Genomic DNA, 18154 nt, shown 5'->3' on the forward strand with positions numbered 1-18154 from the left:
ACGAACAGGTTCCACTTGGGAGCAGTTGAACTGTGCAAAAGAAGCAGCTCGAAAAAAGTTTGATAAAACACATACAAAAACTGGGCCATGCATGTAACACCCCAAACAGACATTCACGTTATGTATGAATGCAGGCAGAGATTAAACAATAAATAGGATTAAACATTTGGAACGTAAACAAAATGAATCGTTTCATATAAATTAAGAGGACTCCGTCTGGTTACCGAGGTAACTAGATTCTTATGACCGTGCAGCTAGCTCGGAAGTTCTGAATGGTCGCCTCAGCAACGGGGAACGTCCATCAGTAGTCAACAAGACCATTTCTTTCATTGGAGCTTGAGGTGAACTGTCAGTCCTTACAGCGTCACGTGCGCACTGTCTTGTGCCATGGTGGGTATGGTCCATTCTGCTGTGTACCTGACTTTGTCAGGAGAGTGAATGTTCAGCTGTCTGTACTGGAGGGGAGATCGGGGGGAGGGGGGAGGGGGGGGCAGGTGGGGTGGTGGCGGTGGGGGGCTCACAGCTTCACCTTAACAGGCATGTCAGGGCATGATGAGATGATCCCCACCTGCCCCCTCCCCTCTCCCTTTTTGTACCTTCACCTTTCCACCCCACCACACCTCCTGCGGGGGGTGTGACTGGTGCCGGGCCATCCTGCCAGATGGAGATCTCCTGGAGTCTCTCAGTCAAAGGAAAGAGAGGAGGGCGGGAAGGTAACTTTGTAATTGTGCTGTTAGGGTATCAGCCGTCCGAACCGATCAATGGCAACCACTCCGTTATTCCTCCATCCTTCATCCCTCCGTCCGTCCTTGCGCAGAAGGTATCTTTTTATTTGATTTACTTCGTATATATCGTAGTGAATAGCCATTACCGGGTCGGCAGTCTTTCATGGCAGGACGGAAATAAAAGGGGGCAGGTGTGATATGTGTAGAGCGCTGCTATTAAAGGCTGAAGAGCACAAGCATGATATGTAAATAGTACAACAAGTTTTCTCTTTTTAGAACAAGCAGCAGGTTGTTTGGTGTTTCTGAACATACAGCACATCGAAAGGTTCCCCTCAGAAATGCGTCAGGGTTGGTTTCTTCTAACCCTAGATGACACCGGCAGGAATGGAAGATGACATCCGTCTGGTCACGGGTCTACACAGGGACACGATGGTTCTGTGGTTCCATTGATTCCGAGTGGCCACTGTGCCACCCGCGAGATAAGAGATAGGCGTGTGTGTGTGTGTGTTGGGGGGAAGGTGTGTGTGTGTGTGTGGGGGGGGGATTATCCCATTGTTTCTGTGGGTTTGAGAATAAAGGAGAGAGATCATGTTATTTTGATTGCACAGCAAGTTTAAGAGGGTGCTTCTTCTTCTTCTTCTTTGTCTTCACAGTTTGAATCCAGTGGATGATGCAAAACAGGGAAATCTGAGGAGAAAGAGGAGGAATAGGAGAGAGAGAGAAAAAACAACAACCATTAGACTAACCCAAGGGATTTGTGTGAAGACATGAAAACTTGCTTAAGAGGTCAGGAGAAACCTTCAGTTCTTTACATAACCACCTCACTCAAAATAACTCCAAAACCACGTTGGAAACGGACGGTTTGAACACATTTCTCAACAGTCAAGCAGCGCTAAGACAAACTCCAGACCTCCTTTTCTTTTCCCACCCCTTTCTTTTCTCTATCCCAGAGTCAAACCAAAGAAGATAGCCCATGATAGCACCTGTTCCTCCTAAGCCATGTGCCAGAGACATCACGCATTAGGGACTAATGGCCTTCTCTCCGAACGAGCCTGGAACTTTCTCCATTAACTTTTCCCCCCACTGCCTGTTTGGATGGTCTATCGCTCTCCTTCCACCGCTTACATTCCTCAGATATTAACTGTCTCTTTTCAGTTCATAATGACTTTTTGGCATTAAAAGCTTTTCTGCTTTCTCATCTTCACCCCGTATGGCACAGATGGCAGATGGTTTATGGCCCCAGACCCACCCCTCTGCCCCCGCCTCCCAGACCAATATGTAATGTGAGTCTGATATCCATTTTAGAGACAGATTGTCCACCATCTCTCCTCCTTAACGTGAGGTCCTAGGGGGGCAGTTGATTTTCCACTGACAGTGGTAGCCGAACACACGCATGTGCATGCACACGGACACACACACACACACACGCGCGCTTGCTCCCGCACACACACCCCCAAATGCACAAGCTCACACATTAGAGGACATCTCGTGCCAGCTTGGCCTCCATGGAGATCCATTTTCATGTTGGCTATAGAGGAAGATTCCAGTTTCACCGAGAGAGGAATCGCGACAGGCCGGCCCTTCCATCTCCGACCTCTATATTTTATCAGAAGCATCTGTTAAATGGATGAGGGAGCTATCTACCAGATGAAAACTAGCATCACTCCGTTAGCAGTGTCGGGGGTAAGAAGAGGAGGACTGGAGAGGAGGGAGTCACCGCTCAGAGGAGTTGGGTAAGAGGACAAATTGGAAGACATACAACCAGGAGACGACCGTCTTCTGCTCCTGTCCTCTGTTCTAGTTCTGTAGCCTGTAGCGGACAATACCACTGCTGTTGTAAAGCCTTAAAACATGAATGGCTGGCAAATAACAATGCAATTGACAAGGGGCTTCTCCCTTTACACACAGACAGCCTTTCACAGTCTCGGCGCTGTCAGCCATCATGACTGGCAGACCACCAATTAAGACGTTTAGAATGAAATAAGCTGGCTTAGAGACTGCACTGGCTGCTGTTAGCTTGTAGTGGCTTAGAGATGGTTAAACCCTTCTCTGCAGACAGTCTCTCTCTCTCTCTCTCTCTCTCTCTCTCTCTCTCTCTCTCTCTCTCTCTCTCTCCCTTTCTCTTTCTCTTTCTCTTTCTTCCCTTATCTCAGCCCCCCTTTCCTCTACCTCTCCCCCCCCCCTTCCCCCTTCGTTCTGTGTCTCTCTCGCTCCACAGAAATGAGTCACAGAGGGAAAAGGGTATTACAGAGAGTGTTTCATCTTGGAAGGGCAGAGCCTTAGTATCTAGGCAGTGAAGTGAAGCTAACCCCGAGCTTCCTTCCCTCCCTGGCTGGCTTCATCACATACTGTGGAAGACAGGAACACGCTGGACAGCTGGGCAGTCATGCTTCTCCCTGCTTTCTCTCTCCAGCTCCCTCCCTGCCTTTTTCCATCCATCTTACACTCTCCCTCTCGCTCTCACTAGGTTTTCATGAACTGAGGTCAGGACGACCATTTCAACAGGGTCTGCAAAATGATATGGGCTGCTGTTTGTGTGTGTGTGTCTGCTATGCACATGTGCTGGTAGTAAGTGTGTGTGGGGGATTATGACACCAAAGCCTGCAGTGTACAGACTGAGCAGGCAGGGCCGCCCGTGGCTGTGCTCCACATCCGTCTGGCCTGTTTATCATCAGAGAGAGAGAGAGAGAGAGAGAGAGAGAGAGAGAGAGAGAGAGAGAGAGAGAGATAGAGAGAGAGAGAGAGAGAGAGAGAGATAGGGAGAGAGAAAGAGAAAGAGAGATAGGGAGAGAGAAAGAGAGATAGGGAGATAGTGAGAGAGAGAGGGAGGGAGAGACATAGAGGGAGAGAGAGATAGGGAGAGAGAGAGAGAGAGAGAGAGAGATAGGGAGAGCGTGAGAGAGAGAGAAAGCTACACTTTTGAGGAAAGATGGGTGTGGGGGTGAAAGGGAACATGCTATTACAGGGGCAGCACAAAATCACAGTCAACACTCACTTCCAGCCCAGGCGCTCTTACTGTGCATGTGTGTCTGTGTGTGTAGAATAGTTTATCCTAACCCATCCCAGTCTGGCTCATAAGCACCATAAACCCAGCGGAAGATGATTGATTGTGGGCGAGTCTCCTCAGAATTTTTGTAGCCCGCTAGCATGTAGCATGTCTAATTGGCTTCCCTCCTCTCCACGTGGGGGAAATCTCCCCCACAGGGACAATGAAAGTATCCTATTCTGTTTCAATTACCGCACGTCCAACCCCACAGGCTCATAACTCACTTAACCTTCTCACACACTCGATCCCTATCCCCCCCTCTCCACTAGCTCGCATGTGCCGGATGGCTGAGCAGTTAGGGAGTTGGGCTATTAATCAGAAGGTTGTTGGTTCGATTCCCGGGCCAGGCCAAATGACGTTGCGGGCAATGTCCCTGTACTTACTGTAAGTCGCTCTGGATAAGAGCGTCTGCTAAATGACTACATGTAAATGTGTGCCCTTTCAGTCTGCACTCAGACTGACACACTAACGTGCACATGCACAGTCACACGCAATATGGTACGCACACAAGTATCCTCCGCCATGACAGCAAACAAACCGTTCTGTGTTATAGTGAGTACTTTAGCAACGCAGACAATACAGAAAAGAAACAAAGCGGGCCGAGCGGAGCCGTCTCTATGGCGACATGGTCGGTTTAGAACAACGTGCTCTCCTGCTTCAGCCCTCCTCTGCCGTCCCCCGCGACGCTATCTACACCTCACCGCAATCCCCCACAGGCGACACAAAAACAATCCTGCTGTCCTGGAAATGTGCGAGCCATAGCCGCACGGCCGGGCGCATGTATCGACTGTATCGTGCCACCGACGGGACTGTCGCCGCCGTTCTCCTCGTCGTTGAACCTGAGGCAACTCTCTCATCAGTGGGGCTAGACAGGCCAGTCCTAGTCACTGGTGGTTTGTCTGAGAACCAACAAGACGTCAAGAGGAAGTAAACAAAGGAAGTAGTTGAATACTGGCTGATTGGTTAGCATTCCGGTTCCAAGCTGGCCAAAACCACATCCCTAATTACTATGTCAATACCTAATGTGCCTGATTCAATAGGGATATTTGCCCCTTGTAAGCAGAGTGATGTTTTGACAGGGTTAAAATGTCAGCTGTCCGGCGGCTTGGATGTCATCTCAATTTGACCTGGGAACGAGCTGTACTTTCCCTTCCTTTCCTTCCTTGTGAATCTCTGAACTGAAGCAGCCAATCTATATTCAACCATGTTTACATGGAAATATGACAACAGGATATTGTTTCATGTTTCTCCTCTCCGCAGAGCCAGCCTGAAACCTAACAGTGTTGCTAATACATTATGCATAATCCTCATTCTCTCCTCTGACAGATAACACACAGTACGACAGAAGAGAGGCGGCAGTCGACTGATCTCCATACCTCATGGGATGCAGGCAGGGGGTGTTGGCTTGGGCATTCCCAGCATGCCTCGCTCAGGCAGGCAGGTGTTTCCAGGTGCTGACGAAGGCGGTGGGGATAAGCGAGTAGGGCACTGTGGTGATGCTATTCCAGGCATCCAGCGTCGGGTCGTAACAGTCCAGCGTCTTGCAGCGCTGCGTGCCAAAGTACCCGCCCACAACGTAGAGCTTGTTGCCGGACGCCACCGCCTGGCAGCTCATCCGCTTGGCCGTGACGTCGCCCACCTTAGTCCACTGGTAGCTGTCGCTGCTGAATTTGTAGGCCGAGCACGCCGAGAATTCCGTGTCGCCGCCCATGACGAAGATCTGGTTCCCGAGGACGGCGGCGGCCGTGTAGCGCCAGGGCTGCGGGCAGGAGGCGGGCACCGTCCAACGGTTCTCCTGCGGGTCGTAGCACTGCACCTTGGGTAGTTTGTCGTGGGTGACGCTGGTGCCGCCGAAGGCAAACAGCTTGAGTTTGACGCTGACCACTGCCGCGTTGCTCACGCCTTCTCTCAGCGGGGCCACCATGGTCCACTTGTTGGTCGCCGGGTCGAACTGCTCCACCTGCTTGAGTGACACCGAGGGAGAGGCCGGCAGGCAGCCCGTGGCGGCGGTATGCCCTCCCACTACGTAGAGGCAGTGTTTCAGCTCAGCGGAGCCGTGGCCGAACCGGGCGATGAGCATCGGTGCCGCCTTGGACCACTCCTCCTGCACGGTGTCGTAGACCCACACGTCTTTGGACACGCCGTTCTCCGAGCCCCGCCCCCCTGTGACGTAGACCTTGCAGCCGATGGCACAGGCGCTGAACTCCTTCCTGGGGCTGGGGATGTCCGCCTTGGGGATGATCTCCTTGGCCTTCTGGTCCACCAGGTAGAGCTTGTCGCACATGAAGGTCTGTCCGCCCAACAGGAACAGGGCGTGGCTCGTCTTGCGGGGGCGGGCGCAGGGGCTGTTGACCACGCCGTCGTTCTGGAGGATCTTCAGCTTGCAGCGGATGGCCTCGTCCACCAGCTCCTTGCTCTTCACCTGGGCGTTGATCAGCTCCTCCGTGGAGACGTTCTCCATGAGGAAGATGGCGGGCAGCAGCGCCAGGCGGACCGTGCGCAGCAGCTCCGGCAGGCCGCAGTGGCGCCTCTCCAGGTCGTAGTTCACCCAGTTGAGGGCCGCCTCGTAGACCAGCCTCTCATCCTCCGTCTCCAGCTCCTCGTGGGACAGCAGCTGAACCACCATGTCCTTGGGGAGCTGGAGGAAGTCCTCCGTCTTACAGATGGCCGGGAAGTTGCTCAGGCACATGCCCCAGGACAGCTCCGACAGCTTGGTGCACTGGTGGGCGTCGGACAGCAGCAGCATGCCCAGGCAGTTGGACGGGTGCAGGTTCCTCTCCAGGAACTCGGCGCAGGCGTCCCGGATGTCCTGGAACTCCAGCATGTCGCCGGCCTCCAGCAGCGACTCGGCGTTCTCCTCGTTGATGACGACGCGCGAGGAGTAGGCGTAGTCCAGGAGGAGCTCCAGGACCTCGGGGTGGATGGAGTCCCGGAAGTCCACCTCGTTGGCCTGGCTCTCTCGGAGGCCTCCGCTGAACATGGCCTCGAAGTAGCGGCTGCAGGCGGCGAGCACAGCGCGGTGGCAGGGGAAGGAGCGAGCGCCGGCGTGCAGCAGGACGTCGGTGAAGAGCCGCTGCTGGCGGAGGGCGTTGAGGTGCATGAGGACGCTGTCTGCGTAGGAGGACTTGTGGAACAGGTAGATGTTCATGGAGCCGGTGCTGGCCCGCGACTTGCGGTTCTCATGGACGCAGACGGACATTTTCATTGAATCCTGGAAAGAGAGTGTGAGAGAACAGAGGGATTGTCTTGTGAGTGTGCGCCGTGTGACCGAACGTTCAAGGTGACGTTCCATGGGCATATGGGAAGCGGTCTGTGACATGGCTCGTAAAACACATAAACATTTTGATTTGATTCGACAAGTAATATACAATACTGCTACAAGGGGCCATTTGAAATTGTCTTATACCATAAAAACATAGGGACACAGATTGGAGCAATATGGAAGTAAAGCCAAGCCCTGGTAGACTGTATGACTCATCTCTGTACTAAGTCCAGAGGAGGGAGAGCGAGGCGTCTTTTGCCCTCATCTCATTCTGAATCCACAGGCGCTTGTCTCACACGATCAATATCAGCAGGGTCTCTCTGGACTGAGCAGAGAGCATGAGGCAAACGCCAAAGACGCTCACGTGTCCAACAGAGAGGTGCTGGATGATGTCATACCTCACAAACATACACACATATATACACACACACACATCCTGACTGATGTCTGGCTGGAAGCTGACTAATCATTACCAGGTGTCAACCGAGATGGAGAGAGAGACAGAGAGTAATAGAGAGACAAAAGAGACAAAGAGAGAGAGAGAGAGAGAGAGAGAGAGAGAGAGAGAGAGAGAGAGAGAGAGAGAGAGAGAGAGAGTGAGAGAGAGATGGCGAGATAGGAAGAGAGAAAGAGACTAAAGAGAACTTTCAAAAGTAAACACTGGCAGTTCAGCCATCCAATCAGGAGGAACAGGAGTGAAATGAGCACTATCACCGGGCAGGACTTCAACATGTCTCGCAAAGTAAACGGCTGCCATCTGCTTGTCTGGAAGTGCATATTCAAATCTAATCACTGTTGATTGTCATGTAACTGATACAGGGGCTACAATCCCCAGCCGGCTGTCCCTCCCATCCCTCTTCCCTAGCTGTAGGTTAATTGTGTTTAAGCCAGCAGCCAGAAGCTCAACGGCGCTGAAACTGTCGCTTAGTGAATTGGGACATTAATGACACATCAGTATGGCTGATCCATCGCACCTGATGCCTTCTGGTTAATCCATTTACACGAGGAGCATCTGGGCAGGGTGAGAGCAGGCACTGCTGAGTGTGAATTAAAACCAAATGTCCTTCCTGTGCACGGGGGAAAGGGGCTCCGAGGGTGATGGGGTTAATGTGCGGGTTGATGTGTTATAGGCTACTTACAAAGGTAATCCAATCTGTTGCCAAGACAAATGTAAGCCGAAGGATCATATGATACAATCAAATATGAGATGTGTGCATATAGGCTTTGCAAATTCAACTGAAATCCATGCAGCATGAATCTAAATCATTTGTTGGAAGCTTTCAAAATAGTGCAACCCATCTGTCACGTAGAGGGGTGGTCGTAACAGCTCAATAAGCGACAATTACCTAACAATTTCGTTTTTGACGAACTGTTTAATATCTCGAGTTATTATGAGAACGGCAATAAAGGATGGCAGCAAAAACCCAACATTACATTGAAACGTAAAGATAAACATACGTGGGGCGTTTCCTGTTCCACAACAGTTCTTACCTATGTTTTCAGTTGGAATTTCAGTCAAACAACGTATGGATCTCACCGGTTCTCTTGGTGCAAGTAAGGTACAGATGAAACCTAATTGGCAAGTCAACTGTATGAAAATGCCTTACCTCTTTAGGTGAAAGTAGGAGTTCAATTCTATCCCCTTTATCCCTCGAACATGCCACTGCTGGAAGAGCCACAATGATGGATCAGCCAAGCCTCTTGTGCTTGGGATTGTGCGCTTCTTGGTTATCTCGCCTCAGTCGCCTGGGCGGAGGAATCGAAACGTAGATTTTCAATTTATACGAGACTCGTCTCTTTGGATGTATCCCTGACTCCTCTGACAATGAATCCAAAGGGTGACACCTTAACGCAACAAACTGTCCCGTTTAAATAAATTCTTCCGTACAGATATATTGAATCGTAGCGCGTAACGGTTGGCCTCAACTTGCTCCTGCCGATGTGATGCGCGTTTGTGTCTGTGTGCGCGTTGCGCTCAGGTCTTCCCTCAATAAAATCAATGGGTGTGTTTATAGCAAGGGGGAGGAACATTCAAGGTTTTAAGACGAGAAGTGGGAGTGTTATGCAAAGCAGTGGTTTCTGCTGGGAGTAAATGGCCTTTGGCCCTCGTGGATGCTTGCTTAAGTACGAACGGGTACATTCATATCTACGATTGTGGTTACTTGTCCTTATTTACTGTAATAAAACCAGATTGACATTGTAAATGAAGAGGCACTAAGTCTAATTAGTTTGGAAATGGCACTCTTATTTAACACATAGCCTATCCTCATTTGGGCTGCTGTAAAAATATACGGATACTTTATAATACAATTATTATATAGCTACTATAGTAGTATAGTAGTATTATATAGCTACTATAGTAGCCCATATCATTCTGCGCATCAAAAGTTACATGGACTAAATACACATGTATTTGCTTAAACTAATATAGCTACAATTAAATTAGAAAGAAAGACATTGTCACTGTTATGTTATCACATTGTTTGCATAAAGGAAGAAGGCTACTGTATGAGTCGGGATATTCTGATGTAGAGCACAAGCACAGATCATCTGCCAGCAAGCCTATGAATTGGAAAGCCGTGTTTCAACTTAATTATTCACCATTTATGATAATTGTCGATCATTTGACAATCAACACGTCCAGCTGGATATTGAGAGACCATTTTTCGAGACATGAAACCAGAAACATTATTTAGAACTGCAGCGCCGTCTGCTGGATGGCCATACCTATTATTTGGACTTTACAATTCAGTGAATTCAATTGCATTACTTCTTTTTTTTTTAAGCTGCTCGCGATCAATTTCAAACTAATTAAATTTGGCACTAGGCTACTATAATATTGTGTAGATTCTGCACTCCTTAAAAAAGCACATTACTTTTATGGGATAATACAATGGGCTTACGTCCATTTAGAACAGTAGCCACAGAAGGCTTCTAAAATAAAAAAGGTAAAACGTGCCATGAAAAGTCAGCTTTTTCATGTAGAATGGTTTTCTGTAAGTTGTTATGAACCCTCAAATTATTTTTTATGTGGCGTGTGTCCCAGAGTTTTGTTTATCTGCTTTTTATTATGGTTTCGGTTAGGTTATCGTGTAGCCTATTATTGTGTTATTGGTGTAGCACTGTGAATTTATAAAAAATAAAAAAAATTGTATATTAATAAGCCAAAGTAAAATTAACAAAGAATCTCCTCTGTAACCTACTGATGCAGTCATGTGAGCGATCTTATGATTCGCTACATTTTTACCTTTCATTTCCGCATTTGAAGCCTCGCCCTCTTCAGGGAGCTTTACAAACATCACGGCATTATCGGAACTCGAACCAGGATTCGGACTGTTACAGGAAGGTTGTATTAGTCCTCAACATGATTGTGATGCTGAAATTTGCGACGTTGATGCTCACAGCAGTTGTAAGTCAGGGGCTTCAGTATAACGACATTAATGAGGGGGAAGAATTACCGGCGGACGGTTCAAAGTATGGCTCTCTGTGGCCCTTGCCTCAGAATGTGAAAATATCCGAGACCACATTCAAACTGAGCAGTGTTAGTTTCCAAATTGTTGACTCTAAACAATCGTCTGCTGGTCCAAGCTGCAGCCTTCTACAGAATGCATTTCGAAGGTAGGCCTGTGTTGAAGTGAATCTCTTACCCTTCTCATTCATCACGCTTTTAATAGGGACATTTAACTTTATATTTGAGGTAATTGTATATGTGTCATAAGCACGTAGCTATTTATTAAACAGGCCTCGTTTCCTGTATCACATATTTCAAAGTCACCATGACAATGCAAATACTGCATGATAGTAGGTTATTGTGAACTTAGCTATTGTGACTAAAGCAGGAATACTGTCTGTCAGCCCTCCACAGAGACAAGTATGTTCATTGATTCCATGAAGCTTGTGTCATAGGGTGATGGCTATAAGCCAAATCCCTTGCTTGATCTTTCAGCAATTGCGTTGAACAGGTTTGTGTTTGTTTCCACAGGTATTACGACTATATCTTTGGAACGTTGAGAAAGGGACACCACAAGAAAACGGGTCCCTCCGAGATTGCGGCGCTACAGGTGTGGATCACGTCAGCTGACTCCGAATGTGACAGCCACCCCAGTGTGTCTTCTGATGAGTCATGTGAGTGCTCTGTTGCTAGCCCTGTTACTCAGTTCCTCGCCTGATCAGCAGGAACCCAAGTTTTACAACAAGCGAGATAAGTATAAACTCATAATTGAATGCTCTCTGGCTATGTAGGGCAGTTTATTTTTCCCCTTGAAAAATAAGTTGTCCTCTGCTCTAATTGCAATGCAAAACACTGAAAGCTTTGAGTGACAATAAACTCTTTGGCCCAGTTTCTCAGACATGGATATAAGCATAGTCCTAGTCTCTTTATTGAACTTTTCTCTCACTTCAAGACTAGTCTTCCAAAGGCTAGTCCAAAATGCTTCAAGGTTTTCTTTTGTAGATCTTTTTTTGAATCACCCAACACCGTCAAAAAGTTCTGTAAAGCAAAAACATTCCGCAATGGCTTCCAGCTACTTTGTGCCAGCAACCGTAGTAGTCTCTGGTATGACCCAGTACCTGTAGCGTATTAACTTGCCGTTGCTCCTTACTTCCAATGGGGAGAGAGATTACTGGACGAGTAGAGAGCAGGGTTAATTAAGGGTTAATCTACAGCTGAAGCCAGACCTGCTTTCACATGGGGACTTAAAACACTGGCAATTTGTAGGATATTTTTAATACATGTTCTAACTCTTAAAATCAGCACTAGGATCAGTCAGTTGTCGTAACCCCCCGCCTCTGCCCTCTTTGTGTCCGTAGATGAGCTGACAGTGGACCAGCCTTATGCTGTGCTGAAGGCTCCCAAGGTCTGGGGAGCTTTAAGAGGTAAGAGAATACAGCTGGCATGATGTGGGTTTGTGTTTGTGTGAGTAAACAGGTTATGTGGAAATCACTGACACAATGTTCTTTGTGGAGTATTACAATATTTCATGAATTTATTTGTATACAGGTACTGGTATAAATGTATCAGTTCCATGAAAAGCTCTTATACGCCTGTTGTAAACTTTTGATATCGCTATGGTCTGTTTACCTTGTGTGTCTGCTTTTCATATTATCAGGTCTTGAGACATTTAGCCAGCTGGTCTATGAAGATGAATATGGAGCAGTGAGTTTACCTTCAGTTCCTTATCTAGAACACAAGAGACATGAAGCTGTTCAATATCTAGGGCACTGTAAATTAATAAGTCATGTGTGTCTTAGCAGCAGTTATTGGAATGAGGAAGCTCTGATGTTTGCTGTGGTAATATAAAAGGGATTGGGGCATTGAAGTTGTGTTTAACAAGACTGTACTCAGCAAGCAGGTTTTTCCACCTCATCTCTCGGCTTTTATCTCGCATCCTTAGAAAACTCTCAATGCCACTGTGGTCAGTGACTTCCCACGGTTTGCACACCGAGGCGTCCTATTGGACAGCTCTCGTCACTTCCTGCCAATTAAAGTCATCCTAGCCCAGCTGGTGAGTTTGCAGTGTCATCATTTGGTCCTTTTGGTTTCAGTGTAATAAATACTTTTTATAAATATGATAATCATTAACTTTTGCGCAACCTCTCCTTTCCTGTCATCATAGGAAGCCATGGCGATGAACAAGTTCAATGTTTTCCACTGGCACATCGTGGATGATCCTTCCTTCCCCTACCTGAGTCGCACCTTCCCCCAGCTCAGTCAGCAGGTGAGGAAGCTGAATTGTTTTGCAGCTTCCTGCCAAAGACCAAACAAAGACTTCCTCAAGGAATTCCACCTATCTGTGTTTACAGGGGTGGCAAAACCTGTCGACCCAGTCTGCTTCTAGATAGGTTCCCGAGTGCAAGGCAAACAATGTATGTTTGTGATTTGCGTGTCGACAGGGAGCGTACCATCCCTACACACACGTGTACACCCCCGCCGACGTGAAGATGGTCATCGAGTTTGGCCGTCTCAGGGGCATCCGGGTCATTCCTGAGTTTGACACCCCGGGTCACACCCAGTCATGGGGTAAAGGTCAGTGAGTGTTTGCAAGGTCACATGGTGGCAATGGCATTGCTTGTCTTTTCACCAGTCAGTACTTGGTTCCCTCCAATGACCACCCACCACACATTCCCCCCCCCCCCCCTCCCCCAGGCCAGAAGGACCTGCTGACCCCCTGCTACTCAGGAAGCAGCCCCTCCGGCACTTTTGGACCAGTCAACCCCATCCTCAACACCACCTACATCTTCATGAGCCAGTTCTTCAAGGAGGTCAGCACCGTGTTCCCCGACGCCTACATCCACCTGGGAGGAGATGAGGTGGACTTCAGCTGCTGGTGAGATGATCCTTGGACACCTGTAGACCAGGAACCGGACTCAAAACCATCTCATGATCTTCGAGGACACGAACAGACATTCTATGTATATCCTGTAGAGTGATATCCAACAGATGTTACCTAATTGTCACCGAAACATTTTCGGACTCGCAGGAAGTCCAACCCAGACATCCAGAAGTTCATGGCTCAGCAGGGCTATGGTGAGGACTACAGAAAACTTGAGTCGTTCTACATACAACGGTGAGATATCTAGTTTTCTTCATGCCTGCCAAAAGCCTCAACCCATACTATAATCACTAAACTAAAAAAAACCCTGTAGTGTCTACAAGGATTTAGGATTTAGTTAGGATTCCTATTAGCTGAACCAGAACATCGGCTACTCCTTCTGGGGTCCACACAAAACATAAAAACAGACGGTCATGTTCTACTATTATTAACGATGGATTGGTGATCTCAATCTTCATGTTTCCTATGTCAGGCTCCTGGATATCGTCACGACGACCAACAAGGGGTACATGATCTGGCAAGAGGTGTTTGATAATGGCGTCAAGGTAACAAGCTCTCTCTCTTCTAGAACGTCAGTTCACGCCATCCATTTGAAATTAGAGGCATGCAGTGTTCAGGAATATTTAATATTTTTGCTTGGATAATATGCATGGCTCTGCATGAATGCACTTTAGCATGGTTGCCCAACTAAGTTCTTGAGGACCTGCAATACATAATCTTCTAAAGGAGCAAATCCAACTGTAGTAATAGATTTAAAAAAAAAATAGAAATGTCTCCAGAAGCAAAGTTTTGCAACCCCAAAACAACTTTTTAGAATTCACAGCATAAATCCAATGGCAAGTCATCTTAACCACGGTTGTTAACATTTTTTTTATAAAAATGTTTTAGAGAGCGTTAGCCTTTCCTTTAGTATGCTGAATATTCCGTGCCTTCCAGAACAAAAGTGTGTGTTTAAACACTGTGGCCTTGCCTGACTGTTCCAGCTGAAGGCTGACACGGTAGTGCACGTGTGGAAGGGCGGCAATCTGGAGAAGGAGATGGAGCAGGTGACAGGGGCCGGCTACACCACCATCCTCTCCTCCCCCTGGTACTTAGACTATATCAGTATTGGCCAGGACTGGAAGACATACTACAAGTTTGAACCGCTCAACTTCAATGGTCAGTTCTCCCTGAGAGGTAGTTCTGTAGACCAGAGCTGACATTTAAACGAGATATCAATCTTATATTACATGTTTAAATATGAGTGAGAACAAGGGTATATTTGTATTCATTAAGTTGGGGAACTCTAGTATCCTTATGCTTACTGCAAAATACTCGTTGTTTCCTTCAACAGGCTTACACTTGACTGCATGTGATCCTTTTGGGCTTAGTTGGGTCATTACAAACGCTCAATACCTGCAATATTTGCTTGACGCTCTGACAAATCAACCGTTTTTTTGCAAGCATGATGCACAACCAAAATGCAGTTTCAGGGGTATATTCAAGATCAAGAACATGTTTCTACCATGATGATGCATGTTCACCAAGACATTAGCATAGTTGGATTCAATGTTGCTACAATGTTCATGGCCTACCATGAAGACCCACAGTAAACACCTAAAGCACTTGACAGCCCACTACCCACCTCCCCTCCAAGCACAGATCCTTCAGCAACACATCACCATTGCCCTCTCCACCAGCTCACGACTTGAATGTACCCCAAAAGCTCATTCACGTATCATCATCAAAGTGGTTATCTTGTGCAGCATGCCCGAACTGTTTCTCCCAACTCCTTGGATGGAAATTTCTTCCACAAATATGAGCATGGTTGTCAAACTAGGAGTTCAAAATGTTTTGTCGTTTTTTTTGTTGTGTACCTTGCAACTTGGCTCCAAGGTACAGTCTTTATCAAATAGTTTTGTTAGATTGCGGCAAAGCAGCTCCAGAAAATAGGTCAGCGTTTCCTGTAGTGTGCTGTACATTCCACCTCATCACAGATGTTCCCTTTTATTTTGAAATTCCATGACGATTGATCAAGTGAGTTTGACACACTGTGGCCTTGCCTGATCCTTGCAGCTGCATGCTGACACGGTAGTGCACGTGTGGATGGGCAACCAGCTTGATGAAGAGCTGCAGAATGTGACAGGGTCGGGCTACACCACCATCCTCTCCTCCCCCTGGTACTTAGACTGGATCAGTTATGGGCAAGACTGGCAGAAGTACTACAAAGTTGAACCGCTCAACTTCAAGGGTCAGTTCTTTGCTGTGGAGTGTGCGAGTTCTCTAGAACAGGACTAACGTTGCGGAGATTGAAGTATCACGGAACACCTGAAGTTCTTCATGTTTCCTAAATAGATAGATAGATAGTTTTTTTCTGATAAGGGGAAATACATGGAATGCACTGTACGTGTTCCTCGCTTCCTTCAACAGACTTGCACTTGGCAGTAGCATGTTTCCTTCGGGCTTGGTTGGCTCAGTGGAGCATTGGCTTGGTCCTGAGACTGGTTCTTGTTGCATGGTGGGTTCAGAGCTCAGTAGGTGGTTGTGTGTGTGGGGGTTTACATGGGACAGAACATTTCCTGATTTTGCATTGATATTCAGATCAAAGCAAGATAGTTAGCTGCACCAGTATGGCTTGTGCATTATGGGATATCCATCACTGATTATTTTTATATAAGTTTGAGCATCATTGGCTAATGCTTTAATTCAGGGTATAGCCTATGTAGATTTATCTTTTTGTTTGTACTATTGAAAGTTGGTCCTTAAGACGACTAACTTCTCAAATGCTTGACAGCGCACATCTTTTCTTTGCATCCCGACTGAAATAAGTTTTTGCAACACAGAAGCACAACAATCCTACTATGTCTGGGGTACATTCAGGATCGGCAACAAGGCTATCTCATTAGTCACCAAGACACTGCCCATACCTCCTACTGAGTGTAGCGGTGGCATCATGTCTTACCATGAAGACCCAAAACAAACACCTAAACCATTGAGGGAAACCCCATCGGAAGCCTCGCCTCCAATCACGGATCCTTCAGCAACACGTCACCATTGCACACCCTCCACACCTGTTCACGCCTTGAATGTACCCCCGAGACGAGCTCGTGGACGGAGGACAGTGTTCCGTCACCACACCCGGCCGCACCGTCCATGCGCGCTGTACTACCCCACAGGTTGTGCTCACGTCTGTATGTGACTTTGCGTCGTAGCTGAAACCAGACGCGCTCATCCACGTGTGGAAAGGCAACGAGCAGCAGTACCAGGATGAGATGGCCAGGGTGACGCTGTCTGGCTACCAGACCCTTCTCTCCACGCCCTGGTACCTCAACCGCATCGCCTACGGGCAGGACTGGCAGGCCGCGTACAAGGCGGACCCCCACAACTTCAAGGGTGTGTTTGTGTCTGTGATATGGTCATTCATTTAATCCAAAATTCTTTACGATCACTGTTGAGCTAGCTCTTGCTCCAGTCGTTGCTCTATCATACCGCATCCTTTTCTTGATGCTTTTTGGACCGACGGATAATTGTTTTTATGGTTTTGTTATGTTAGTAATAAACCCAGACTTTGCTTGCCCTCTGCTTCAGACTGATTAGTTTGGTCATGTGATGCCATTGTGAGCTCCAACCCACCAGCCTTGAACTCAAACTTTTGTCTCGCCAAAAACTTCTTGTTAAAGCACAATTTTACGGTGTGGTTTTCTCATGCTGGAACCTACGCAAGTGTAAGCCTGTTGACAAAAGCAAAAGAGAGAAACACTTTGAACTTAGCTACTACCCGCTAACACTCATAACTTGGCTTTTAAAGGGCTCTCAGTTGACATCTTTAGCTTCATGTGACCTTTTGACCTCCGTCTGACTCGCGTGTCGCAGGCACCGATGCTCAGAAGAAGCTGGTGATTGGTGGAGAGGCCTGTCTGTGGGGGGAGTTTGTGGACGCCACCAACCTGACCCCCAGACTCTGGTAGGAGGATCAAATTTTTACTCTTGTTTACGGAAAATTTACGGGATTTAGTAGCTAACGTCCCTCAGCTTGGCGAAGAACCGGCTCCAGTTTAGAATTGAAATCAAGTCAAAATGTTGCCGCAGTGATTCATTGATTGTGCGTGTGCCAGGCCTCGCGCCAGTGCGGTGGCGGAGCGTTTGTGGAGCAGCAAGGATGTGACCGACGTTGGCGACGCCTACACGCGATTGGTCCAGCACCGCTGCCGCATGGTTGGGTAAGTAACCATAGTCACCACCCCGCCATACATCGCAACACCATAACATCTCCACAGGCACAATATAAAGTCTCTCTTGTAAACTCACTGCACAAAACGACCTTTGTGCCCTATTGATTGTGATCTGTAAAAAAAGATTGAGAGATTATTTTGTGGACGATGCGTGACAGGATTTTTGTTTTGAACCAGGCGTGGGATCCCAGCCCAGACTCTGTACACTGGTTACTGTCCCCACGAATACAACGGCATCTGAGGGCCATTGGGAGCCTGGAGCCCCGGAGTTGGAGGAGGAAGACAAGGGTGGGTCGAAGGATACTCAAGGGAAATTTACAACGCACATCCTGCCCAAAGGTTTTCTACGAATCACACTTCAGATCAAGTCTGTCCAGCACTGTTCTGTTCAGTCATTTTCAAACACGTACATTGTCACAAATTGGACAACCAGTTGTTTATAGCTCGCTCTATCGGTGGAGAATCATTTTGTATGTGGTCGCAGCTATTGTGAATACGCACTTGTTATATGAATGTATGACTCAATAAAATGATTCAACCTTTTAAAGGTCACACATGGCTGTGTTATGATTTTACAG

The 18154-nt window shown here is 47.6% G+C and overlaps 2 protein-coding genes across 6 annotated transcripts; one reads left to right on the top strand and one right to left on the bottom strand.

Annotated features, from left to right (window-relative positions):
• Nucleotides 1-1269: 1269 nt before the first annotated feature.
• Nucleotides 1270-8988, bottom strand: enc1 (ectodermal-neural cortex 1). Its single transcript, XM_084686829.1, has 3 exons — nt 8641-8988; nt 5148-6982; nt 1270-1412 (listed from the first exon to the last, which is right to left on the bottom strand). Exon 2 carries the CDS (start codon nt 6974-6976, stop codon nt 5201-5203), a length of 1776 nt encoding a protein of 591 aa, XP_084542955.1. The 5' UTR covers nt 6977-6982; nt 8641-8988; the 3' UTR covers nt 1270-1412; nt 5148-5200.
• Nucleotides 8989-10284: 1296 nt separating this feature from the next.
• On the top strand, nt 10285-18128 carry hexb (hexosaminidase B (beta polypeptide)). 5 transcript variants are annotated; one of them, XM_084686302.1, is made up of 14 exons: nt 10295-10651; nt 11016-11158; nt 11843-11908; nt 12142-12188; nt 12427-12537; nt 12649-12750; nt 12926-13058; nt 13179-13359; nt 13513-13599; nt 13838-13910; nt 16557-16737; nt 17218-17308; nt 17460-17564; nt 17754-18128. In XM_084686302.1, the coding sequence occupies exons 1-14, from the start codon at nt 10398-10400 to the stop codon at nt 17815-17817; spliced, it is 1638 nt and encodes a 545-aa protein (XP_084542428.1). In that variant the 5' UTR covers nt 10295-10397; the 3' UTR covers nt 17818-18128. The 5 variants fall into 5 exon arrangements, with proteins under 5 accessions (XP_084542431.1, XP_084542432.1, XP_084542428.1 ...); XM_084686303.1 differs by lacking the exon at nt 16557-16737 and adding an exon at nt 14349-14523 and having other exon boundaries at nt 10296-10651; XM_084686304.1 differs by lacking the exon at nt 16557-16737 and adding an exon at nt 15421-15595 and having other exon boundaries at nt 10296-10651.
• The last annotated feature ends 26 nt before the right edge of the window (nt 18129-18154 follow it).

Source organism: Hypomesus nipponensis, chromosome 22 (genome assembly GCF_054491055.1).
Source record: "Hypomesus nipponensis isolate SF chromosome 22, ASM5449105v1, whole genome shotgun sequence".
Lineage (NCBI taxonomy): Eukaryota > Metazoa > Chordata > Actinopteri > Osmeriformes > Osmeridae > Hypomesus > Hypomesus nipponensis.

What these genes read in the sequence shown, in the direction of transcription:
- enc1 (XM_084686829.1), bottom strand. Translation starts at nt 6,976, where the DNA reads ATGAAAATGTCCGTCTGCGTCCATGAGAACCGCAAGTCGCGGGCCAGC.
- hexb (XM_084686302.1), top strand. Translation starts at nt 10,398, where the DNA reads ATGATTGTGATGCTGAAATTTGCGACGTTGATGCTCACAGCAGTTGTA. An exon ending in CTACAGAATGCATTTCGAAG is followed by an intron (nt 10,652 to 11,015) that starts GTAGGCCTGTGT and finishes TTGTTTCCACAG; the next exon opens with GTATTACGACTATATCTTTG. An exon ending in CACCGCTGCCGCATGGTTGG is followed by an intron (nt 17,565 to 17,753) that starts GTAAGTAACCAT and finishes GTTTTGAACCAG; the next exon opens with GCGTGGGATCCCAGCCCAGA.